This window comes from Engystomops pustulosus, chromosome 9 (assembly GCF_040894005.1).
Source record: "Engystomops pustulosus chromosome 9, aEngPut4.maternal, whole genome shotgun sequence".
Lineage (NCBI taxonomy): Eukaryota > Metazoa > Chordata > Amphibia > Anura > Leptodactylidae > Engystomops > Engystomops pustulosus.
In genome coordinates this window covers 75,323,951-75,351,770 of record NC_092419.1, presented here as the reverse complement: position 1 = coordinate 75,351,770, position 27,820 = coordinate 75,323,951, and the positions used below count along the sequence as shown (strand labels likewise).

The 27,820-nt window shown below is 41.0% G+C and overlaps 1 protein-coding gene and 1 long non-coding RNA gene across 2 annotated transcripts in view; one reads left to right on the top strand and one right to left on the bottom strand.

The window, feature by feature from the left end:
• LOC140076571 (rho GTPase-activating protein 6-like) overlaps positions 1 to 27,514 on the bottom strand; it is a 178,211-nt gene extending 150,697 nt beyond the window's left edge. The window contains exons 1-3 of the mRNA XM_072123150.1: positions 27,405 to 27,514; positions 27,111 to 27,241; positions 26,804 to 26,842 (exon numbers count right to left, since the gene is read on the bottom strand). Of these exons, the coding sequence (XP_071979251.1) occupies positions 26,804 to 26,842; positions 27,111 to 27,241; positions 27,405 to 27,436 (202 nt within the window). The 5' untranslated portion in view covers positions 27,437 to 27,514. The remainder of the gene's footprint in view (positions 1 to 26,803; positions 26,843 to 27,110; positions 27,242 to 27,404) is intronic.
• LOC140076572 (uncharacterized) lies at positions 1,006 to 15,315 on the top strand. The gene is made up of 3 exons (XR_011849617.1): positions 1,006 to 1,066; positions 14,251 to 14,342; positions 14,729 to 15,315. It is a non-coding gene; the product is annotated as an uncharacterized lncRNA (long non-coding RNA).
• Positions 27,515 to 27,820: the final 306 nt, after the last annotated feature.

The following is a 27,820-nucleotide window of genomic DNA, read 5'->3' as shown; positions in this document are numbered from 1 at the left end:
ATGACATGGCGCATTATCCTGCTGAAAGTAGCCATCAGATGTTGGGTACATTGTGGTCATAAAGGGATGGACATGGTCAGCAACAATACTCAGGTAGGCTGTGGCATTGCAACAATGCTCAATGGGTACCAAGGGGCCCAAAGAGTGCCAAGAAAATATTCCCCACACCATGACACCACCACCACCAGCCTGAACCGTTGATACAAGGCAGGATGGATCCATGCTTTCATGTTGTTGACGCCAAATTCTGACCCTACCATCCGAATGTTGCAGCAGAAATCGAGACTCATCAGACGAGGCAACGTTTTTCCAATCTTCTACTGTCCAATTTCGATGAGCTTGTGCAAATTGTAGCCTCAGTTTCCTGTTCTTAGCTGGAAGGAGTGGCACCCGGTGTGGTCTTCTGCTGCTGTAGCCCATCTGCCTCAAAGTTCGACGTACTGTGCGTTCAGAGATGCTCTTCTGCCTACCTTGGTTGTAACGGGTGGCGATTTGAGTCACTGTTGCCTTTCTATCAGCTCGAACCAGTCTGCCCATTCTCCTCTGACCTCTGGCATCAACAAGGCATTTCCGCCCACAGAACTGCCGCTCACTGGAGGTTTTTTCTTTTTCGGACCATTCTCTGTAAACCCTAGAGATGGTTGTGCGTGAAAATCCCAGTAGATCAGCAGTTTCTGAAATACTCAGACCAGCCCTTCTGGCACCAATAACCATGCCATGTTCAAAGGCACTCAAATCACCTTTCCTCCCCATACTGATGCTCGGTTTGAACTGCAGGAGATTGTCTTGACCATGTCTACATGCCTAAATGCACTGAGTTGCCGCCATGTGATTGGCTGATTAGAAATTAAGTGTTAACGAGCAGTTGGACAGGTGTACCTAATAAAGTGGCCGGTGAGTGTATGTAGCTTGCTATCCCATCATGCACTATTGCTCAGTTTCTCCTCCTCTTGCTGTGGCATCACTTCCTCCTTCATGCTGTCCTCCATTTGTGACTGTTGCAGACATATTCATCTTCACTGTGCAGGAGCAATGTGTTTTGACCGCATGGCATGTCATTTCTAAGGTAAAGCTATTGAACTGAACCTAAAGCACATCCATTGCATCCTTCCTTCATGCAAATGGCAATGCAGTGGAATGAATGTCAGTGAGTTCTACTATATTCCATCCAGTTTATACAGCGTATATCTGTGGCAGAATAAAGAGATTTATAAAAAAGTGGCCATCCCCTTTAACCAAAATAAAAACAAACGGTGTGGGCAGCTCACCTTTGCGGTTAAGTATGCAATCCTCCCGATGCACGGATATATTCAGCGTGCGGACCCTCCACGCAGTGATAAGGCAAACATCCAAAGGAAATCCAGCATAGTCACGGAGAATGCATTAAAATCCAATATCTTTTATTTCTTCATGTTAAAAGCTTGACAACACATAAAGCAACACACGGACAAATCAGACCTACGCGTTTCGTCTAAATCGACTTAATCATGGTCCCATCTAACCAGAGTACACCTCACCTGTGGAACCAGGTAAGAGTCACATGATGCAAAGAAAAAAGGGAGGGGGGTAAGAAAGAGCGATTGCCTCTTATCGTGTCTAGGCACATATTCAGACTATAGTACCACAGTATGATGCAAAAATATAAAAAAAACATACAAAAGTCACAAATTAAAACAATGTGTACATCAACAAGTAAGAGAACGACTAATAGGAAGCATTATATTATATGTTTGTGGAGTCCATTTGAAATTCATACATTTTTAATTTGATATTAATTATTGCATTATATTTGTTTTAGTTACATTTCTACAAAAGGAATATTTTTGCTCGTTAACCCCTAGGCGCACTAGGACGTTATAGTATGTCCCCGCGGCTAGATGCTAAGCGCACGGGGACATGCTATAAAGTCCTGCTTCTGGCACTGGCTCACGAACGGAGCCGGCACCAGAAGTAGAGGCTGTCAGTCCTTGGAGCCGGCTCCAATTGTGGGTGTTAACCCCTTATATGCCGCGGTCAAGCATGACCGCGGCGTGTAAGGGTGTTTGCGCTATGGACCGGATCCCCCGCGCCGCTTACCGGGGGATCCGATCCACTTCTGGGCAGCTCCAAGGACTGCTAAGTGCCCCGGAGCTGCCCGATGTCTGAGGCAGTCAGACCCCCTCCGGGTCTGACTGTAAACTGTCTGAGCATGGGCGAGCATGCCAGACAGATTACACTGCTCTACAATAAAATAGTATTGTAGAGCAGTATATTGAACTTGAACCAGCAATCAGAGCATCACTGGTTCAAGTTCAAGTATGTATAAGTAAAAAAAGTTAACACATTAGAATAAATACAATACATAAATACATAAAAATATAAGCCCCTAAAATGTCACTTTCCCATAAAAACACTTAATAAAGTATAAAAAACACAAAAAAACCCTGCATATTTGGTATTGCCGCGTCCGTAACAATCTGTATAATAAAACAGAATCATTACTGGACCCGCAAGGTAAACGCCAGAGAAAAAAAAAACGCAAAAACGTTTCGAAAAAAGATCATTTTTAATTAATACCCTATAAAAATGCTCTAAAAAGTGATTTAAAAAATGTATGCACTCTAAAATAAGCCCACTAAAAAGAACAACTCTTCTCGCAAAAAATAAGCCCCTAACCAGTTTTGTCAGCCGAAAAATAAAAAGTTATGCATATGAAAAGATGGTGATGCTAAAATGAACAAGATTTTCTCCAAATTAGTTTTTATTCAGTACAATTGAATAAAATACACAAAACCCCCACATATTTGGTATCCCTGCGTCCGTAACAATCTGCATAATAAAACAGAATCGTTATTAGATCCGCAAAGTGAACTCCATATAAAAAAAACAAAAAAGCTCCAAAAAAGATAATTTTCAATTAATACCCTATAAAAAATGCTCTAAAAAGTGATTTAAAAAATGTTATGCACTCTAAAATAAGACCACTAAAAAGAACAATCCTTCTCGCAAAAAATAAACCATTAAACAGATTTGTGAGGCAAAAAATAAAAAAGTTATGCATATGAAAGACGGTGATGCTAAAATTAACAACATTTTTCCAAATTACTTTTTATTCAGTAAAAATGAGGTCTTTTCGTAATCGTGGCGACCCATAGAATAAAAATAATATACTATTTTTATGGAATGGTTAACGGCCAAAAAAAAAAAAAATTTCCTAAAAATTGATGATTTTCATTTCCTCTACCAACAAAGAGTTAATAAAATCTCACCAATTGGCCATAGATGCCCCAAAATTATGTACCAGAAAAGTGCATCTCATGTGGCAAAAGCCCCTATAGGTCCACATAAAAAAAAGAAATTATAGCCTGTACAATGTGACCTAGCAAATCTGATCTGGATGGCGCCTCCTTCCCTTCTATGCCGGTCCGTGCGCCCATACAGCAGGTTACCACCACATATAGGGTATCGGTGTACTCGGGAGAAATTGGGTATCAAACTTTGTGGAGCCTTTTTTCATTTAATCCATTGTAAATGTTTAATTTTCCACCCAAAATGAGTGTATTGTGAAAAAATAATACAATTTGCAGACTGCACCTCCATTTTGTTTTAACCCCTATAAAACACCTTAAGGGTTAACAAACTTCTTAAAAGTGCTTTTTCATACGTTGAGGGGTGTAGTTTCCATAATAGAGTAATTTTTGAGTCTTGCTATTATTTAGGCCTCTCAGTGTCAATTAGAAGTTGAGCAGGTCCATCTAAATACAGGTTCTGGGGATTTTACAAAAAATGTGAAAAATTATACCTAAATTCTGAGCCTCATAACATTCTAGTAAAATATGTGAAATCTTAAAAAACCATGCCAACATAAAGCAGACATTTGGGAAATGTAAGTTATGAATTTATTTGGGTGCTATCAAAAGTAGAGAATTTAGAACGTTGAAAATAAAGAATTTTTCAAAATTTTTTCCAAATTTCATTTTTTTCATAACTAAACGCAAAAGATTTCATCCAAATTTTTTAACTAATTTGAAGTACAATGTATACCCGTGGATATCTCATAGCGTTCCAAAGCTATAACCACTTATAGTAACACAGGCAAGATTTGAAAAATGGGACCGCGTCCTAAAGGCCAAAAGAGGCTGAATCCCGTAGGGGTTAAATGATTTTATTTTATTTATGTTTGCCATAATCCATTTACCGTATATACCGGCGTATAAGACGACTTTTGAAGACTGAAAAATCTTCAGTCTGGTCTGGGGTCGTCTTATACGCCGGTAATGTTTCTTCTCACCTTTCCCGCGATCCACCGAAGCTCCGCTGCTACGCTCCGGCCGCCGGTGACAGCTCCGTGGGTGCCGGCGTCGCAGAGAATATGATGTCGGCACGCGGCTGACGTCATATTCTGTGAGCCACCAGCGCTCAATGAGCTGTCACCGCCGGCCGGAGTGTAGCAGCGGAGCTTCGGTGGATCGCGGGAAAGGTGAGAAGCTGTTGTATTTTTAATGTTCCAAGCAGGCTGGCTATATAGAGGGGGAGGCGGCAGGATGCAAACTGGGGGACCGGCATTCTGCACAATTGGGGGGCCGCCAGGCTGTATAATAGCTGTCTGTATACTGGGGGTACAGGCTGGCAGTATACTGGGGGGGGGGCAGTTTGGCTATATACAGGGGGGCTGGCTGTATACTGGGGGTACAGGCTGGCAATATACAGGGGGAGCTGGCTGTTGGAAAAGGGGTAGTCTTATACGGCGAATATATCTTAAACTCTATATTTTTAACAGGAAAGTAGGGGGGTCGTCTTATACACCAGGTCGTCTTATACGCTGGAATATATGGTATTTATCAATTTATTAATTTCTTGAAATAGACAAACATAAATGGACTCTCACGTTATGTTCATTGTTTAAAGTGTATTAATGGGATATTTTCAGACAATGAATCTTTGTTGTTTGTATTTAATTATTCCATAAAATAACATCCCTTCTGCTATTCAACAGAAAAATCCAAAACGTCTCCCTGTTGAGGAGTTTTCTTTTATGATCTCCTCCCCTAATTGGTCGTGAAATTTTTTCTAATCCTTTCCAAGAAAAGGATGATGTATCCTTTAGGTGTACATCCCGAAAGTGTTTGGAGACAGCTGAGATATTAGATGCTGTACTTAGAACATCTGATAAATGATGTCTAATACGGGTCTTAAGGGGACAAGGTGTAAATCCCACATACTGCAATTTACATGAATTACACGCTATAACATACACTACATGTGACGTGTTGCAGTTAATGTATGATGTCACCTTATGATTCTTGTTGGTAGCAAACGAGATGACATAATTATCCGTTTCCAAAAACTAGCAAACATTACAAATTCTATGACCACATTTGTGGTTTCCTGGATGGTACAACCATGAAAACTCCTCTTTCCGTGCACTATTGAAAATGCTAGTGCTAACTAAATTTCCTATCGTGGGAGCATGTCTGGCGCTGAATCTAACGCCCCCTGAATGCACTCAGCAACGTTCCTGTCTTGTTCTAATATTGGTAAGTATTTTTTCACAATATTTTTAATCTTGGAGAACTGGTTGCTGAAAGCAGTCACAAAGGCAATTAGTACCTGCATGTTACCTTTATCTCCTTTCTCCTCCATATTTTTATTCTGTTTGCTTTGGGTCAGTAACTTATGTCTTTCCATTTTTGAAACTTTTTGTTTGGATTTATCCAAAACTTTCTGGTCGTAACACCTGTCTTTTAAACGTTCACATGCTTTGTTAGCCTTAACCAAAAAATGATGTTGTACTGAACAATTACGTTTCGTGCGCATCAATTCACCCAACGGGATATTATCAATTACATGGTGTGGGTGGCACGAAGTAGCTAACAATATAGTGTTCCCAGCTGTTTCTTTACGATAGGGAATGGTGACTACTCTGTTGCCTTCCCCTTTAAGCACAATGTCTAGAAAAGGAATTTCTGAACCGCCAAATACACCTGTAAACTTCAAATTCATATGGTTAATATTCAGATACGTTAAAAACTGATTAAATTCTTGTTCTGTATCTTTCCACATGAACACTAAGTCGTCAATAAAGCGACCGGACGATTTGATGGATTTATTAAAGGGATTATCCGATGACATGAGATACAATTCTTCCCATTGGGTCATATAAATATTTGCAAGTGAGGGGGAAAAATGAGCCTCCATTGCCCCCCCCCCACCTGCAAATAATACTGACAATCAAAAATGAAGAAATTGTGAACCAAAAGTGACCATTATCAAAAATTCCTTAAGTTCTCCTGAGTAGACACTGAACTTATTCAGATGAAAATTCTGAAAATATCCCATTAATAAACTTTTAACAATGGACATATCGTGAGAGTCCATTTATGTTTTCCTATTTCAAGAAATTAATAAATTGATAAATAAATGGATTATGGCAAACATAAATAAAATAAAAACAAACTAATCATTTAACGAACAAAAATATTCCTTTTGTAGAAATGTAACTAAAACACATATAATTCAATAATTAATATAAAATTAAAAATGTATGAATTTCAAATGGACTCCACAAACATATAATATAATGCTTCCTATTAGTTGTTCTCTTACTTGTTTTACTTTGTGACTTTTGTATGTTTTTTTATATTTTTGCATCATACTGTGGTACTATAGTCTGAATATGTGCCTAGACACGATAAGAGGCAATCACTCTTTCTTACCCCCCTCCCTTTTTTCTTTGCATCATGTGACTCTTACCTGGTTCCACAGGTGTTAATCGATATGGTTTAAATGGATGAGGTGTACTCTTGTTAGACAGGACCATTATTAAGACGATTTAGACGAAACGCGTAGGTCTGACTTGTCCGTGTGTTGCTTTATGTGTTCAAGCTTTTTTAACATGAAGAAATAAGAAAGATATTGGATTTTAATGCATTCTCCGTGACTATGCTGGATTTCCTTTGGATGTTTGTCTTTAACCAAAATAGGTATTTGGCTAAATATTGCATAGTAATGTTTGGTATATTGGAGTTTGTAAACTTAATGTATCTTCTCCTCAGTAGACCCCGGTAAGAAGATATGACATAATTAGGAAAAATATCCCCAACATCCCACTTTGATCCAGGTGTAGACACCTGTTTTTGTCCCCTCCATTTATCTCTGAACTCATCAGCCAATAGCGTCCCACACATAATCTCCACTCCTCACATGACCTTTAGCTCCCATACTCTGGAACTCTCTACCAAAATGTGTCAGACTGTCTCCCACTTTCCAAACCTTCAAATGTAACTTGAGCCTGTTCAGGTTCGCTTACAACTCACATTTACAGCTCTGGTACCTCACCTCGTCTATCCATCTTCCTTCCCATATAAATTGTGAGCCCTCACAGGCAGGGTCCTGCTCCCACTTGTCTGTGTGAACCCCTTACTGATTGTACAATCATGGCCATAAGTTTTCAGAATGACACAAATATTATATTATCACATGATCTGTTGCCCTCTGGTTTTTGTGTGTTTGTCAGATTTTTATCACATACAGAAATACAAGTGCAATCATATTACGTGTAACAAAAGTTTTTATTGACAGTTAGAATGAGTTAATGCAGCAAGTCAGTGTTGACCCTTCTTCTTCAGGACTTCTGCGATTCTCCCTGGAATCTCTAAATCAACTTCTGGACCAAAACCTGACTGATAGCAGTCCATTCTTACACATCAATGCTTGCATTTTGTCACAATTTGTTGGTTTTTGTTTGTCCACCCGGCTCTTGATGATTGACCACAAGTTCTCAATGGGACTAAGATCTGGGGAGTTTCCAGGCCATGGACCCAAAATCTATAAGTTTTGTTCCCTGAGCCATTTAGTTATCACCTTTGCTTTATGGCAAGGTGCTCCATCATGCTGGAAAAGGCATTGTTGATCACCAAACTGCTCTTGGACGGTTGGGAGAAGTTGCTCTTGGAGGACATTCTGGTACCATTCTTTATTCATGGATGTGTTTTTAGGCAAGGCTGTGAGAGAGCCAATTCCCTTGGCTGAGAAGCCGCCCCACACATGAATGGTTGCAGGATGATTTACAGGTGGCATGAGACAAGACTGGTGGTATCGCTCACCTTGTCTTCTCCGAACAAGCTGTTTTCCAGATGTTCCAAACAATCGGAAAGGGGATTCATCAGAGAAAATGACTTTACCCCAGTCCTCAGCAGTCCACTCCCTGTACCTTTTGCAGAATATCAGTGTGTCCCTCATGTTTTTTCTGGAGAGAAGTGGCTTCTTTGCTGTCCTCCTTTACACCAGGCTTTGTTCCAAGAGTCTCCCCATTCTCACATTGCATGCAGATGCACTCACACCTGCCTGCTGCCATTCCTGAGCAAGCTCTGCACTGCTGGTAGCCCGATCCCGAAGCTGAAACACTTAAGAAACAGTCCTGGCACTAGCTGGTCCTTCTTGGACGCCCTGGAGCCTTTTTGGCAACAATGGAACCTCTCTACTTGAATTCCATGATGATGCGATAGATTGTTGACTGAGGTGCAATCTTTCTAGCTGCGGTACTCTTCCGTGTTAGGCCAGTTTTGTGCAGTGCAATGATGACAGCACATGTTTCTTTAGAGATAACCATGCTTAACCCCTTAAGGACGTAGGGTTTTTCCGCTCATTTCTCGCTCTCCAACTTCAAAAATCCATAACTTTTTCATTTTTACGTGTATAGGCCTGTGTGAGGGCTTATTTTGTGCGTAACAAATTATACTTTCCCGTAATGTTATTTATTTTAACATGCCAGGTACTGGGAAGCTGAAAAAAAATTCCAAATGTGGAAAAATTGAAAAAAAAACGCACGTCACGTTCTTGTGGGCTCAGTTTTTTCGACTTTGACTGTGCACTCAAAATAACACCTCATTCTTTGGTTCGGTGCGATCGCGGTGATACCAAATTTATATAGGTTTTATTGTGTTTTAATACATTTTCAAAAATTGATTGTGTACAAAAAAGAAAAAAAAAATTTTGCCATATTCCGAAGCTAATAACTTTTTCATACTTTAGTGCACGGAGATGTGTGAGGTGTTATTTTTTGCGAAATGAGGCGACGATTTCATTGCTACCATTTTGAAGTCTGTGCGACATTTTGATAATTTTTTATTTCATTTTTTATGTGATGTAAAAAGGTGTCAAAGTCGCATTTCGGACATTTGGGCGCCATTTCCCGCCTCGGAGGTCACCGCCGGCCGTAACCGTTTTTGGATTTTGATAGATCGGGCATTTTGGGATGCGGCGATACCTAATATGTTTGTGATATTTACTGTTTATTATGTTTTATATCAGTTCTAGGGAAAGGGGGGTGATTTGAATTTTTAATATTTTATTAATTTTTTTTATTTTTTAAACTTTTTTTTCCTTTATTTTTCCACTATTTCTTAGACCATCTAGGGTACATTAACCCTAGATGGTCAGATCGCTCCTACCATATACTGCAATACTTCTGTATTGCAATATATGGCATTTTTGCAGGTCATTCATTACAATAAGCTACTGGCTCATTGTAACGAATCTCCAGAAGCCATGTAGCCTCGTGTCAAAAGAAGACCCGAGGCTACCATGGCAACCAATCGCCGCCCCCCGATGATGTTCGGGGGCGCGGCGATTGTAAAAAAGATGGTGGCGCCTGCGCGCCGCTGTCTTTTAAACGCCGCCAGCGGCTTTGCTGGCGGCAATGACAGGGTTAATAGCCGAGATCGGTGCAAGCACCGACCGCGGTTATTAGCGGTGGGGGTTTTCTGCAAAATGCAAAAACCTCCACCTTTGTATGAAGAGGACTCAGCCCGTGAGCCCTCTTCATACACTCCTTATACCTCTGCGCCGTAGAGCTACGGCACAGAGCATTAAGGGGTTAACAGAGGAGAAATACCGGAGTCCTTTTAAAGTGTCCAGTGGTGTGATTCTTACTTAATCATGACAGATTGATCCCCAGCCCAGTCCTCATCAACACCCACACCTGTGTTAATGGAGCAATCTCTGAAACAATGTTAGCTGCTCCTTTTAACCCCTTAATGCCGAAGCCACTTTTCCCCTTACTGACACGGCCCATTGTTTCAAATCTGCCCTGTGTCACTATAAATGGTTATAACTTCGGAACGCTTTAACATATCCAAGTGATTTTAAAATTGTTTTCTCGTGACACATTGTACTTCATGTTAGTTGAAAAATTTTGGTGGTATGTTTTGCATTTATTTATGAGAAAATCAGATATTTGGTGAAAATTTGAAAAATTCTCGATTTTCGAACTTCATAATGTTCTACTTTTTCCACACATAGTCATAACAGCAAAAAAACATGGTTTTTTATGCATGCTCTTATTTTTGTAGGATGTTATGGGGATTTGAACGTTAGGTGCGATTTTTCACATTCTGATAAAAAAACGCAAAATCCTGCTATTGAGGGACCTGCTCAGGTTTCAAGTCACTTTGAGAGGCCTAAATAAAAGTAAAACCTCATAAATTACCCCAATATAGAAACTACACCCCTCAACGTACGTAAAACAACTTTTATGAACTTTGTTAACCCTTTAATTGTTTTACAGGTGTTAAAACAAAGTGGGATGCAATTTTGAGAGTAAAATTTTTTCGTCTAAATGAATGTGTTTTTTTAAAAAAATCTACAAATTCTCAGTGGATAAAATACTAAAACGCTCCACAAAATGTCATACCCAATCTCTCCCGAGTATAACAATACCCCATTATGTGGTGGTAACCTGCTATATGGGCACACGCCAGGGCATCAAAGGGAAGCTGCGCTATTCATCTAATTTTGCGACATGAGATGCACTTTACAAATACTTCATTTTAGTGGGTCATTAGCTTATTGATGAGATTTTATTAACTCTTGAATGTATGGGTGAAAAGAAAATTGTCAATTTTGGTTTACTTTCTTTTTGTATTTTTGGGGGGTCGTACACAGTATACTAAAAATACTATATTATCTTTATTCTATAGATCACTACGATTACGGTGATACTTCATTTATATAGTTTTTAATTTATTTTTACAATTTTACTGGAAAAAAACTAATATAGAGGAAATCTCATTTGTTTTTGCATCGCCATCTTTTCAGAGACGTAACTTTAATATTTTTTGGTTGACAGAGCTAGTTTAGGGCTTATTTTTTATGTGTTGAGTTGTCCTTTTCAGTGGTACTATTTTGGCGCACATAACTTTTTTTGATCACTTTTTAGAACATTTTTGTGATGAGATTTTATGAAAAATGTACATTTTTTTCGGGTTTTGTTTTTACGGCGTTTACCGAGCAGGTCCAATAATGTTTCTGGGTTATTGTACGGATTGTTATGGATGTGGCGATACCAAATATGTGGGGAATGTTTGTGTTTAGGGGACTTTTACTCTATTTAATTAATTCTTTTAATTAAAATGTGTTTTTTTTCAATGTTTTTAACTTTTTTTTATTTACTTTTACAGCTTGGCTTGAACAAGCATGTGTAATGTAACACACTACGGAATAGTGACTGCTATTATGTAGGCCTGGCCACCCACCCTGCCACACTAAAGAATGGAGGATGTGCACCATTATATACATATATTATGCTGCACATTGTACAGCGTAATATAACATTGCACTTCCACAGCACACAGCAGAGCCAGCAGTTATGGACGGGACAGCAGGACAGCAGGAATCTCCCATTTCCACCCTAAACTAAGAAGACTATCAAGGCTGGGAGGTAGGCGAGGGTAGGCAATCGCCGAGGACACTACCCTCGCCTCCCATCCCGGGGCGCCATTCCGGCCCCCTTAGCGACCAGCTGGTTGCCGCTGTGTGCAGCCGGGATGGACCATGTGGTTCTAAGTGCAGTCGGGTGAGTATTATTCTATTATTTTTTGGAGCATGGTTATATACTACAGTGGGCAGACTGGCTACATACTACATGGGGCAGGATGGCTATATACTACATGGGAGCAGGATGGCTACATACTACATGGGACAGGATGGCTATATACTACATGGGCCTGGCTGGCTATATACTACATGGGGAAGGATGGCTATATACTACAGGGGGTAGGCTGGCTATACACTTAATGGGAAAGGGTGGCTATATACTGCAAGGGGCAGCATTGCTATATACTACATGCAGCTGGCTGGCTATAAACTACAGGGAGGATGGCTGGCTAGATACTACTGGGGGGCAGGCTGGCTATATGCTACCAGGAGGGCTGGCTGGCTATATACTACAGGAGGGCTGGCTGGCTATATACTACGGGGGGCTGGCTGGCTATATACTACAGGGGGGCTGGCTGGCTAGATATTACAGGGGGGCTGGATGGCTAGATATTACAGGGGGGCTGGCTGGCTATATACTACAGGGGGGCTCGTTGGCTAGGTACTACTGGGGGGGCATGCTGGCTACATCCTGGTGGGCAGGGGACTGGCTGGATATATACTATGGGGCTGGCTATATACTGAGGGCACGGGCTACCTATATATACTGGGAAAGTGTGCTGGGGCTACCGGATTAATGATATTGTAGTATATATTATAGTATATTGATGGGTTTCAGTTTATTATCTGTATATGCAGGGGACACTTAGCTGTTATATAGGGGACATTGTATTGACTGTGATTTTTTTAGGGTCGGAGTGTGGAGATTTTCTCCAGAGACTACAGTCACCCGGGTGGTAAATTCTGCAGAGATAAGTCACGACTGGGAGAAATTTTCGTGACATTCTCTACCTGATGGAGAATAATTGGCACCAATGAGGATACTACAGGAAGAAGATTGAGAGAGAGTTTGAGAGAGAGAGAGAGAGAGAGATTGAGAGAGATTGAGATTAAACTCAGGTGCACGGCCTAGAACTTAGTATTGGAACCGGCAGTAGAAGCCTTTATTACTGCTGTAAAACGGGATATTGAAATCAAATGAATCTAGATGTTTTGTACATCCTAATATGTAGAGAGAGGAGATGAAGGCTATCCCACCAGGGTCGCCCTATAGGTTTTGTCACAGAGTCTATGTTCAGTAACATTGCAATATACTGGATAGGGCCCTTAGAAAATATGTGATTGAATCATCACCCTACATATGAGACACTGCAGACTTTTTGGTCAAGTTGAGAGGGTATCAGAGTTCAGGACAAGTGGACCCTCTAGACCACCGGGACCGGAATCTAAGTGGCACCTGGTCTTCACCAGAGCCTGCCGCAAAGTCTTACTGCGGCGGGGTGCCACCAGGTCGTTCCACAGGTTCGACTAGCACGTTGTGGCAGCCAAGGTTGAGGTACCTTAGGAGGTGACAGTCTAGTAGTCAGGCAATCGGGCAGTCAGGGTTGGCAGCAGAGATGCGAGGTCAATGTCCAACCCGGGGTCAGCAAGGGGAAGTCAGAGCAGAAGGGAACGGGAATACAGCAACACGGAACAGGAATGCAGGAACGTTGGAACATGGGAGTAAAGGAGCAGGAACAAGGGAACACAGGAGCAGGAACAAGGGAACAGGAACACGGGAACACTGGAGCAAGTATGGGAACGCAGAAACACAGAGATGCTTTTACTTCACAAGAAATAGATGAAGATGCGGCGTGGAGTGATGGGAGCTGCCGGCTTAAGTAGAACCTGGAAGTGACCAGCGCAAATCACCGATGCGCTGGCCCTTTAAATTTCCGAGTGCTGTGCGCGCGCGCGCCCTAGGGAGCGCGGAAGGGTGTGACCTATCCAGGACGGGAGCAGGAGCGCGGAGAGGTGAGTGCAGACCGGGGGCCGGGGAAGCGCCTCCACGGAGAAGGGCATGGGTGTGCCTGCGATTTGAAGCATGGATTGCAGGGACACCCGTGACAGAGGGTTTACAATACCCACAGACGCTGAAGTGTTTTTGGTATCATTCAATGTAGTGAGCCTATATACAACCATTGAGGAGACTAATGGTATCAATGGTGTTAAACATTTTCTGTCGGGTTCCCAAATGTCGACTGAAAGTCAAACCTTCCTGCTATCTCTCCTGAAATACTTACCTGTAATTATTTGCTTTTTAAAGACAGATTGTATGTACAAATGAAGGGCTCAGCGATGGGTTCTAATGTTGCATCCACAAACTCCATCATTTACATGCGCCTTTTGGAGGAAAGTAGAATCTATGTATCGCACCACTTTGTAAGTTGTTTATGCTGCTGGCGTTAGATGATGTATATGCAATTTGGACAGAAGATGACAATACATTGTTGAAGTTCTCCCACTTTTTGATTACCATTGACCCTTCTGTTAAATTTTCAATTTTTTATTCCATAGAAGAGATACAATTTTTGGACGTAAAAGTGACACTGGGTACCTCTGGTTTAACAACTGACTTGTTTGTATGTCAAGGGACAAGCTCCTCAAAGGTAAATACACACTGCTTCTAGTCATGCTATTTAATGTGATTAGGAAACACTGGTCCATGTTAAGGGATGGTTTAAAGAAACCAGGAATCCTCCAAAATCCCCTCTTTTTTCTAATAAGAGGTTGGATATTTTGAAGGACCGATTGGTCAGATCAGACCTAGGTCCTGAGAGGAAAAGATTGCAAATATTTTTATCTGTTGAAAGAAAGGGGCGTTTCCCTTGTTTGAATTGCATCAATTGTAAGATGATTGTCAAAGGTAATACAATACTCCCGTACTGGGAAAGTCTATTACTATTCCATTAAAAGTGCACATAATTGAACATGTCAAGGGGATATATATATACATATAAATATTAAATTAACATATGATCTCTTTATTTTATAGATAAGATTTCACTGAAAAATCACTAAGAACACAAATTCACTTTATCACTTGTCGCTTTGAAGATATGATCATCGCCTTACCATATTAAAGACCTGAAGTACTATATATAAGTGGTGGGTAAAGATCTATTAGTGACCATTTTTACAGAGAGAAGGGGGGGAAGGGGTGGCCATATGGAGACCAAGGAGGATATTTATCATATGCCGGCACTCCTGGCGCAGAGGCCCTGATAAATATGCCCCCAAGTGTATACAATGTGAATATTTCCCTGTTTGGCATCTGGGGGTGTAATTTACTGACTAATTCTTAGCACAGTTGGTTGATAAGTAGCCAACATGCTGCCAGGAGTCTGGTAGTGTTATAGGGCTGTCGTACATTAATTTGAATAGACAGCCTTGGGTTTTGGCTTCTTAATTATGTGTCTCTTTTATATTTAATATTAGTCCCTCACTTGCTTATGCCCCTATCTAAGATGGCAGTTCCGTCACACTGAGTACACCTACGCATGCGCAAGGGTCCAATGAGCCACATGATCTACCACTATGCTTAGTTACACTATAACAGTGGAGCATAACTAATGGTGTATTTAGAACTGCAGTTGGCATAAGATTATTTATAATGTATGTATTTTTAGCACTTTGACACTTCCACCAATGCTTACCTATTATATTGTGTGCCGATATATGATTGTGGTAATCTAATGATACGTACTGCATATACACGTTATATACACATGTTATATACACATGTTATGATGATGTCAAATATTTTTGGAATATCTGATGTCATTTCCATTGTGTTATTTGTATTTAAGCACATTTGTATTTAAGCATACAGCCCACACACCGTTGCCTGACGTGTGGGAATAAAAGTATCCTTTTATTTTTTTTTTAAATATTGGAGTGATGGCATTTTTTCTTTATTGTGTGTGTGTGTAATATATATATTGTCACGGGTGCTCCCGCGGTCCATGTCGCGGATCGCGGGTACACTCATGCTCCGCTGGCTGCCTGTCCCCGTCCCCCAGCTCGCACTTACCTCTCCTGGCTCCAGGCTCCTGGTCCCGGAATGCAGGCCGCACGCCTCCTGCCTCCTGGCCGCTGGTCACTTCCGAGTTTCCAATAGAATCAGGCAGCTCCATTCACTCCCCGCCAGATCTTCAAATCTTCCCACTGAAGTGAAAGCCTCCTGTGTGTTCCCAATGTGCTGTTCCTGTGTGTGTCCCCAGGTCCTGTTTCCTGTGCGTTTCCAGGCGCCTCCGTGTTCCTGTGCGTTTCAAGACGCCTCCTGTGGTCCATGTCCGGTGGTCAGTATCCTGTGGTCCATATCCCGTGGTCCGTGTCTGGTGGTCCATGCCCTGTGGTCCATATCCTGTGGTCCGTGTCCGGTAGTCCGTATCCTATGGTCCATGTCCGGTGGTCTCCTTCATTTGTTGCCTAGGCAACCCCTGCGGTGGTCCAGAGGGTCCACAGACTCTTCCCAAAGAGACTCTCAGACGGTTCGCCCCTCACGAAGGGTATAAAATGTATTTCAAAGTCTTATTTGCCTAAAATGAGTCATTTTAGGAGGCTAAAAGGGGCGTTTCACTTCAGACATCATTATCTTACGGGGAAGTGTTATAGTTCTAGTTATAGTTGTAAATAGAGCAGGAGGGGGAGTATTATAGAATAGAAACAACTCAGTTCACCTTACCAACCAAGACTTAATTGTGTGCATGGGCTCAAGGCCAGAGAATCAGAGATCCCAGTAGGTCAAATTGAAAGATAGGTCTGGTACTGTATAGTCTTGGATAAAACTTGTTTGCAAAGCTTTAAAATTTATGGCGATAACATGCATGCATATTGAACATGCATACCAACGCGTTTTGATCTTTCTCAAGGTCTAATTTACCACAAATGAGAGCTTACAGAAACACAAGGCAGTCTCGGCGTCGGGAACAGGCAGAAAGTCAGGGAAGGCGGCAAAGGTGCAATAACAGGAATGGAGCAGGAGGTCAGGGCTGGCAACGAATGGGCAAGGTCAGTGTCAGGTCCGGGACCACAACGGGAAATCCAATGACTAGCATGAGGCACAGGTAACAGGTTTCTCATAGGCATAGATCCGTCAGGGGTTGCTGGGAGAAGCCAGCTTTTAAAGAAAACCCGAAAGTGGCGCGCTGGCCCTTTAAAACTGTGAGTGCCGATGCGCGCGCATCCTAGGAAGCCAGCCAGGACGGGAGCAGGAACGTGGAGAGATGAGTGAGCTAGGGACCAGGTTCCGCCACGGAGAGGGGCACAGGTGTGTCAGAACTGTATATTTCATAATTGTAGCTCCAGACAAAATTTTAAAAAAAGATTTTTTACATGTATCTATTCTTGAACTAAAGCCTTATTATCTAGAACAGGGGTCCCCAAACTACGGCCCGCGGGCCACATGCGGCCCGCTGACCGTTTCCATGCGGCCCCCGTCGCATCGGACCGCAGACTTCGGCAGTCGGGCAGGGGCCTCCGTCCTTCCGGACAGGAAGCTCCTGCCAGCCACAGTATAGTGCTCGATGCGGTCGGAATCGGCCGCTCGAGCACTATTACTGCAGGTGGAGCGATGTGGCCGGAAGACAACCCCGGCGCACATCGCTCCTTGAACCTGCATGCGCGGCCGCGTGATGATGTCAACACGCGGCCGCGCACCTTTTCCTGTCCGACAGCCGCACGAAGAAAGAGGACGCGGGAGCCAGAGGTAAGTATAGCATTTTTTAATAGAAGTTAAAACATTGTGCCGGCTGGGGGCCCTAATAATGAAACAATTCATGGTGGGTGGGGGGGGAACATAAAATAATTAATGGTGGCCGGGGTGGGGGGGCATATAAAATAACTAATGGTGGGTGGGGGGGCATATAAAATAACTAATGGTTGGTGGGTGGGGGGCATATAAAATAACTAATGGTTGGTGGGTGGGGGGCATATAAAATAACTAATGGTGGGTGGGGGGCATATAAAATAACTAATGGTGGGTGGGGGGGACATATAAAAAAACTAATGGTGGGTGGGGGGGACATATAAAATAACTAATGGTGGGTGGGGGGGACATATAAAATAACTAATGGTGGTTGGGGGGCATATAAAATAACTAATGGTGGGTGGGGGGGCATATAAAATAACTAATGGTGGGTGGGGGGGCATATAAAATAACTAATGGTGGGTGGGGGGGCACATAAAATAACTAATGGTGGGTGGGGGGGGGCACATAAAATAACTAATGGTGGAGGGGCAGCATAGGAAATAATTAATTTTAAGGGACAGTCCAGTAATTAATAGGGGGGGGGGGCAGCATATTTAATAATTTATTGACCCAATTAATTAATTCATTGGGCCAATATATAAAATAGTTCACAAGGGGGTGCAGCATATTAAATAATTAATTGGGGGGGGGCAGTGTATTACAGATGCGGTCACATGTACCGCTTTTTATCCGGCCCTCCAACGGTCTGAGAGAGACAATGAACGGCCCCCTATGTAAAAAGTTTGGGGACCCCTGATCTAGAACATCACTTCCTAGGACAGTCTTTTCCAATAAATGGACCATGTAGTTATGCAGTTATATGCATTCGACAAATAAAAATGATATGCCGTTATATGCCGTAATATCATATTTAAATGCAGAATAATATTTTGGAATGACCAGATATTATCTCCTAGGAACATTAATTCCCAATACTTTCCCACTGGGTCAGTCCATGAATAAGTGTTTTAATGCCATATATGTGTGTTATATAGTGTTTTATTACCAATTTAATGCCAAAAAGTATTTTTCGGATACTTCCTAAGCTGAGAAGTCATGCTGTCCATCTGTGAACTCCCACTAGCAAATGCATTTCTACTCCATTAGAGTACACAGACAGAGTAACAGCATGTTATATACCACTTCAATAAAAATGTGGCCACTATGTAGTTGTTCTGTATTGAAAAACAAATCTTCAAATGCCCTGTACTGACATTTCTGATTCAACTTTGAAACTTTACAACGATTCCCAAGAAATTGAAAGTTATAAGTGAGGCTTAATTTGCCAAGTCAATCTAAAAAAAGAGTGCCAAATAGCTTTGGTCATTTGGTGACTTATACAGCAAGAAGACAAAATGGAATTTCCATAGAATATAATGCCTCTATATTACTAGCACAATAGCATTTTGTAATCACGATGTAATGAAATCTACTGTATATGTCTGGATCACACAGCTATCATACATATGAGGGTCATTTCACACAGCTATCATACATATGAGGGTCATTTCACACAACTATCATACATATGAGGGTCATTTCACACAGCTATCATACATATGAGGGTCATTTCACACAGCTATCATACATATGAGGGGCATTTCATACCCAGGTTATTTAATTTCTGCATCAGTTATTGTGAGCCAAAACCAGAAACAGTAGTGGATTATAATATAGGCAGTTTGGGCAATAGTTTTTATATGACATTTTATATTTCACCCATGAAATCATCCTACATCTGTTCCTGCTCTCAATACACATGAATGTCCTCCAACGGTCCTGAAACTACAGATCGGACAAAGGGACGCATCCTCCATTCCCCAAGAAGATTGATTCTAGTACCACAAGTAGGAAGTGAAATCCAGACTTGTAGGGCCTATAATATTCATACAGCCCAGGTCCTATGAGAATCGTAATCCACCACTGGCCAGGAATAATTAAACACACAGGTACACACCTCTCCATTACACTTTATCTCTTCCTAGTCTCCAATCATGGTTTTAGCTTAGAATAACAGGTGCAATAACTAACAAACTGTACAAACTGCGTAATATCAAGTCCCAACAGAAAGTCTTATTATTCACAGCACTATAGAACTGTAAAATGATGCTAGTATGGGTCAATAGATGTGTCCAAGATGAGATTGGTGCCTTATATGGTCCATATAATACAATGACATGGCATAACATAGCCCTCCGTATCCAGCTTTTGGAATATGCAGTCATTTGTAGAGTAGTACAGTATGTTAAGATTTGTGCATAATAAAAACAATAAATATTTTAAGTTATTGTTTTACATCAAAGAAGTGGAATAAAATAAAAGCTTCTTTACCTTTAGTGACTCCTTGGTTTTTAATGGCAGCTGCTCATCTTTTGTTTAGCAGTGAAAATGTACTTGTGCCAAGCTCACCATTGGGGACTGCATTTGGCTGCAGTAGTAGCCTGGCAGACATGGGAGATGACATACAATTTTACGGAGATGATAGGCTTCTGTCTCCGATAACACCTGCCCTTCTATAAAACACAGTAAAAGTTGGTAACTCCTTTAATGAGGTCAGGAATTTAACCCCTTAATGACGTAGCCAGTTTAAAGCTTAGTGACCAGACTCGATTTTTAGAATCTGCCCTGTGTCACAATAATTGGTTATAACTTTGGAACGCTTTAACATATCCCGGTGATTATAAGATTGTTTTCTCATGACACATTGTACTTCATGTTAAATGAAGTGAGCATGCTAAATGTTAAATTGTAAAATTTAAGTGATAAGTTTTGCATTTCGTTCTGAAAAAAATGAAAATTTGGCAAAAGTTCATAAAAATTCTTCATTTTCAAGTTTGCAATGTTCTTCCTTCCAGACAGGGTGTAAAACTACCCAAAAAGTTTGATAACTAACATTTCTGGAATGTCTGCTTTATGTTGGAATGATACGTCCTCACATTTTTCTAGGATGTTATGAGGTGCAGAACTTTAGAACTTTGAAAGGCTTAACTGATAGTTAAATCCTATAAATTACCCCACTATAGAAACTACACCCCTCAACATATGGAAAACAATTTTGATTAAGTCTATTAACTCTTTAAGCATTTCACATGGGTTAAAATAATGTGGACCTGCGATTTAGAAACTTTAGAATTTTTTTGGAAAATACATTTATTTAGGCCAAAACTGACAGTTTCATAATAAATAAAATGATGAAATGCTCTGCAACGTTTGATGCCCAATTTCTCCTGAGTGTAGCGACACCCCATATGTGGTAGTGACTGCTGGATGGGCAGATGGCCGGGCATGGAATGGAAGCAGTGCCATTCACAGCAGATTTGTATTGTCACAATGTACAGGCTATGAAATAAAATGTGAACATATGAGGGCTTATTATTTGCAGGGTGAGATACACTTGTATAGAAACTTCATTTTGGGGGTCTATAGCTTATTCATGAGATTTTCAAGGGGCATACAAACACACTTTTAAGGGGCATAAATTCTGTATTTTTCTGTTGACAGATCTGGTTTAGGGCTTATTTATCATATCATATTAAAGTGCATTACTTTTTTTATCACTTTTTAAAACATTTTTGTGATGGTTTTTGATGAAAAATTGTATATTATGGGAAGTATGTGTTTTTTTAAGCCGTTCAATATTGAATTATATTTATTGTGCAGATTAATACGGATGCACTGATACTTAATATGCATGCTGTTTTTGTGTTTTGTATACATTTATTTGGATTTTATTTATAACTGGGGGTATTATGGGACTTTTATTTTATTTATTAAATTATTATAAAAAGATTTTTTTTACATTTTTAACTTTTCCACTCATGGGCTTGAACAAGTTTGTATTGCAGTGCTTCCCATGCTCAGTTACTTACAGCCGGGTCCAGGCGGAACCCGGCGTGGAGAGGAGCCGGCAGCCTCGGGGCACTAGCTGGACCACGGGGCTGTGGCAGGAAGGATCGAATCCCCTGGTAAGCACACTGGGGCGGTCCGATCAAGGGGGGCAAACTTACACCCATGCTCATGCATGATCGCCGTATGTAAGGGGTTGAACACCCGGGATTTGAGTTTTTCCGATTCCCAGGTGTTAGTGCTTTAATATATATATTAAAAACATTAAAACAGATCAGAGCAGTCAGGACCATTGATTACTTGAAAAGGCAAGTTGGGGATCAAGAAAAGCATAGTAAATGAATAGATTTAATTTTAGCTCTGTTTGATCAATATAAAAGAGAATCTGTAAGTGGTGCCAGTGCTGTTAACACATCCAATAATAAAGTGAATGACTGACTGAATGTAGTTATGATCCAATTGAAGATCAATTAAACAAATCCTTACATGTTGCTTTGCTGCCGTTTATGATTTTTATAGATTCATTAGTGACAGGTACTTTTGCCAAGAGACTTGCGGAAAGCAACCAAGCTTCACTTCCATTGTTGCAAAAATACTTGAGGGGCTATTAAAGGACTATATACAGGAGTCTATAACATCAAATAATGTTATGAATTATAGTTCACATGGTTTTCTAGGGACAGAAGTTGTCTTTAGAAAACCTGATCTAACTTGATCTCTTGAAAAAAAAGTTAAGCGAACGCCTCAATAGAAGAGCAGCTGTGGATACAGTGTTCTAGGCAGGGCCGCATCGTCCATGAGGCAAGATGAAAAGGAATAAAGGCAGATTGCAGAGCCCTTTCGGGGGCAGCACGCAGGCCAATCACCTCTCATCTCATTGCGATAGCAACTGGTGCCACCATCGGGTCCCGAGCACTGTACAGTGCGCCTCTCCTCCCACCAGTGCCACCCGCAACCAACCCACACTTCGTGTCAATTGCAAAAGTATAGTTGTGTGTGATTCAACGCTGCTCTGACTTGTCTGCTACCCGTCCAAGCTCCTTACTACTTGCCTGAGGTAAGACTAAGGGGCGTAACCAACCAGAGGTGGAGGGGGAGCCTGCATCTGCCCAGAAGGCAGGTCCTAAAGGCAGAATAAAATCAAATATATCTGTGTCTTCAAGACATACATATAATTGATTATGAGAGTGGCCAGAGCCTGTACATGGAGTGCTTGTTCAGATGCTATGCATTACTTGTCAGTAAACAATTTAGGCTCATGATCACATAATGACATGATCGGAGTTGGCCACATGAACCTTTGTGACATAGCGATGATGCGATGTACCAGAAACTGTTTCCACGTGTGACCAGAAATGAAGACACAAATTTATTATATAATCAGAAGCCTGCTAAAAGTTTGGCAGAAGTTGAAAAAGGAACATGTCCGAGAACTACATGGCTGCTATTTTTTGTTCTATGATGTATTTATAATAAAGAATTGAAAGTGCCGGGACCTTCCTTCACATAGATCCGATCCACTCACCAGTAGTGTAACAAGACCTCAGTGCGCCCTGCTCTGTGCCTGTAGTCTTGTGGCAGCTTCTATGTAAAATCTAAGGCCTGTGTTAGTCTGGTGTGTTGCCAGAGTGGTATGGAGTCTTACCACCCTTGCAAATTATTGAATATTTTCCTCACTAACCCTGGTTTTAGAGACCGCTTATTGACATTGCATGATGTTTGCATAAACCAAGGTCCTAGAAAATAAGTTGGATATGGATTTTTAGTCCTTAGTTGCAAAGCCTTGCATTTATCCACATTCAATGTCAAGGCAAGGGCCTTTCAAAATGCTAAGGCAGGAATATGCAGAGGAAATGTAAGGGTGGTAAGACTCCTCTCCTTATGTATGTAATGTTACTGTATGATAACCCATCCCCTGTAAAGTGCATAGCTCAAATGTCCTAAGGCTGCATTCACACATTCCAATTGTATTGCAGTTTCTAAGCGCAACCCTGACCCTAAGCAAAACTGAAACACATGAAATATGTGACCACATGATTTGCATGTTAGCAGTGGGCCAATCCTTGTTCTGATTGGAAGAGGGAGGGGGCACAATTTCTGTCTCAGGCAGCAAAAAGGATAGAATTGACCCTGGTTGTTGCACTTTGCAAAAGATTTTGACACCGACATAGATATCTAATGGTGAAAATAAGGTCTTTTAGTATAGAGGGTTTAATTGGCATTTCAATTTCATTTGAAAACTGGTTGAAAGCTTGTATCCAGCAAGTTGTGGCCAGCGATTCCCACTCACAATGGTCACCAGCTATTAATGGTGCTCCCCACATTTCTTTGCTGGGCTACAGTATAGTGCAGTCTATAGAGGATGTTCAGCAGCTGAAAGCTGAATTGTACACACTGAATGTTTGGGTGTCCATTTGCCATTGACGCTGATTGTGGATAAATCCAAGGTTTTTAAACTGGGGAGTAATAATCCTTATGCTATTTATTTTCTGGGACATAACATCATGTAATGTCAATAAGATGCTTCTAAAGCAAGGAGGACTTTGTCAAACATCAACGTCTGGACTGGTTCCTCCACATTTGGAATAGGGCCTAGATACTTTATCCCCTACGTCTGTCCCTTGCCTCCCTTGGTTGAACCTGATGGAGAAATATCTTTTTTAAAAGTACTATGTAACTATAACTATGTAAGTAGGTAACATAGGAAAAGTGCATTGCTTAATTTTTCATCAGAGAAAAATCAGTGAGGGTTTCTCACAATGCCACCTGGGCAAAAACCACACTGGAGAGTAGATTTAGTGGTTGCTGCTGGCTGTGGTAATTCTTTTTCTGGACATCAAAATAAAATACAATATTTGCATTTTTATATTTGTAGAGTTGTTTCTGCACAAACGTTGTACACTCTTAGTTTTTAGAGCATTGCCCAGAAGCTTTCAGATGTCATAAAATGTCGCCTGAACCGCATTTCCTGTAGCTACGTAAGGAAGAAGGCATGAAATGGAAGAAAAGCAAGATGAGATTTTATTTCTCTCTAAAACTATAAAGGCACTGTTAGTATTGGGGAGGGGTGGGGGTAGTTAAACAAGGGAAGGCCCTGCGACTTGGCTACTGTGGAACTGTGAGTCGGCTTCTCTCGCAATTACTGTAACTTGGCTTCTATCGTTCACTGTGACTTGGTTATCGTGAGGTAAAGTGACTATTGGCTGTTGTTGGGGGCTCTGTGATTATTGCTTACAGTGGGGTTCACTACTGTTGAGCCCCAGTTACTATATTGCATACTGTGGGGGCATTGTGACTATGGGTAGGATTTATCTTGATAAAGTTGCAATTCCTGGTGCAAGGCTCTTTAACACCAAGTGGTACTACCAGCACTGGCCAATATAGTACAATACGGCACCAGGCAGGATCTGGCATAAAGTTGTCCAGCCGTGCAGGTGTGCCGGATTAATATCAAGAGGCCGGAGGCTCTTGATATATCCTGTGGCACCAAAGAGGTAGGGTGAACATCAAGCTCTGGCGCATTATGCATCAGCATTTGTTAAATCTCCTCCTATATTCCTATATATATTACTGCTGGGAGAATATTGTAACTATCTTGGCACAGTAACTATCTTGGCTCATGTGTTGGGACTAGGACTATCTTGGTCAAGGGACCACTGTGGGGGCATTATGACCATCTAGGCGACTGTTGGGGCATTGTGATACATTGGCTATGTGTGAGCACTATGACTGTATTGGTTACTGCGAGGACCCTGTGCTGGCATTACCCATGACCTCACAAATCTGCAGCATCTCCCATGTGCTGTGACTTTCTGTATTCTTCTCCTATAATTGGAACTACATTTGCCTGTACAGTATCTATGTAGTAAGCTTAGTTCTGGTAACATATCTATGTAGTAATCTTGATTCTGGTCTTGTAGCTATGTTGTTACTTTGGATTTGGCCTTGTGTCTATGTAGTAAGCTTGATTGTGATGCTGTGTCTATATAGTCATATTACTGCTGATTGGTAATGAATTTACGTAGTACTCTTGGTTCTGCTGCTGTATCTATGTAGTAAAATTGTATTGAAAAAGAAAGAAACTACTATGGGGCACAGCTTGTTTAGTTTAGTCTTATAGCGGTAATGAACGGGGTGTGTATGACCCTTTTAGCCAATTCTTATAATGGAAAGTGTCGCATATAGGTGAATGCAAATGGTGGTGCTCTAAATTCTGACTGACACAGGACAGAGTATTCAAACTTCAGGGGAAGAAAGAGAAGAAAATTTGGCACTCACCACGTGATTATATCTTCTTTATTACTTACATCGTACACATCATAAACAGGTACCACATAGACAGGGAGAGGAACGTGATAGCGCGGGAGCTCCCGCGCTATCACATTGCTCTCCCTGTCTATGTGGTACCTGTTTATGATGTCTACGATGTAAGTAATAAAGAAGATATATTTTATCACGTGGTGAGTGCCAAATTTTCTTCTCTTTCTTCCCCTGAAGTATGTAGTAAAATTGTTTTGTACGGTCCCCACATTTAGTTATGTTGTTGTTTTGTTAAAGTACTGCTTTTATTCCCGAAACATAAGATAATTAAAAAACTCTAGACTTTTGGGAAGGCCACAATAACTAATAGTCTAAAACTTCTGCAGTAATGGGCCCTGAAAATCCTAGCGGTGGCGCTGACATCAACTTTCACAAAGTAGTAAATGAATGAAAAACCATTTTGATTCATCAGTAATAAGGAGTCAAACAAAATGTCCTGATTCTAACATAACCCCTTCTGTCTTGATCGGATGTTTGAAGAGGCTCCTGTACTTGTACATGTATTGCAGGCTTCTAAAAGTCAACATCAGTTTTAGGCATCTTCTTAAAGGGGTTTCCCCACAATAGGGATAGGGCCTAACTTGCTGATCAGTGGTGGTCTCAGTGCTGAGACCGCCGCAAATCGCAAAAACGAGGGGCTGTCAAATAACTCGTCGCTCCTCAGACTGAGAATGACCTTTCTGCTCCATTAATCTCTGTGGAGCTGATGGAGATCCATAGATCGGAGATGCGCGGACGTCTGCTCCATTAATCTGACTAAGCGACGAGAGGTCCAGCTGATCAGCAAGTTAGGCCCTATCCCATGGAACTTTCCTTCGTGGGAAAACTTCTTTAATTGAAAACAATATCCATTTTGTAGGCCATCAGCTGCATAAGCCTTGTAGTTAAATGCCATAATAAAATGGAGCAGAAGTTTGTATTAATAAACTTGCAGAATAGTAATGCATTATACAAACTTTTATTAGACCAAACAGCTTAAGGAAATTTGTGAATGAATTTCAAAAAAAGAAAAATTAGGCTTGTGAGAAATGTAAAAAATGCATGAAGTTATGCAAGAAACATGATGGCTGCTAATGTAGAAGGTGACTGTGGAACTGTATACTATATACATTATATGATCTATCAAGTTCGCAAGTTTATATAATAATATACCTTTTCGCTCCTGCCTCTTTTTCTTCGCATTTTGATAACCTACAATAAAATTGGTCTATGTTAGCGTGCGGCAGAAGGCAGCTCAACAGAGGTAGGACACAGATAATGTGGAACATATTGCTGTCAATGGTTGCATGCAGCACATTCCAGAGGGAATCCCAAAAATAAACAGATCATTTCCTTTCAGTCTGGGAAAGTGCCCCTTACCCATTAGTCTCTCTAGTAGTGATACACGACACACATGCATACAAGCTGCACTTTTCTTTAGGTACAAATGTATTACTATGCATATTAATATGCATCTCACCCGGCTTGATGTCAGTGCAGAATCCACGCTGCTGAAGGGTGTAAAGTGCAATCTCCTGCAGTCGAAACCTCTCCAGCTCTGACAAACTCTGTAGGTGAACAGCAGGAAGATGCATAGCAGCTTCCACCATCCTAATAAGAATAACACAGAGAGCATTAAAATGACAATGCTATGAAAGTTCTGGAAGCACATATGAAAGTTCAATTTACTAGAAGAACTAAACATAAAATAAGGGAAGGTTTCTGCCCTGTAAGTAGCTTAACTAGAACTGTAACACCCACCCCCCTAGTTTACCCTTTCTTGTAACTTGGTTCCATTGAATCCATTAAGTGAGAAAGTATGCAGCCCGCAGGTCTCTTCTGTTACGGCTTCACAGGAACTGAAGCAAAAGCAAACAGAAGAGGAGAGTTTGAAGGGAGAGGAGGAGTGAAGGGAGGAGTACTGCAGGGGGTTTGCCATAAGAAATTACTTTACTGGGTTTGTTTTAAAGCTGGTATCATTTTCTGTAATTCAATAAAAAAAAAGTAACACACTTGTAAAAATAATAATAAATCTCTATTTATATAGCACCATCAAATTCTGTAGCACTTGACAAATTAATTTTTCCGGTTTTCTTTTTAAGTAATAAGAATTTAAAGGGGTTGTCTACTTAATAATTAATATTTTTTGTTTATTAAAAAGATCTACAATTTTCCAATATACTTCTGTAT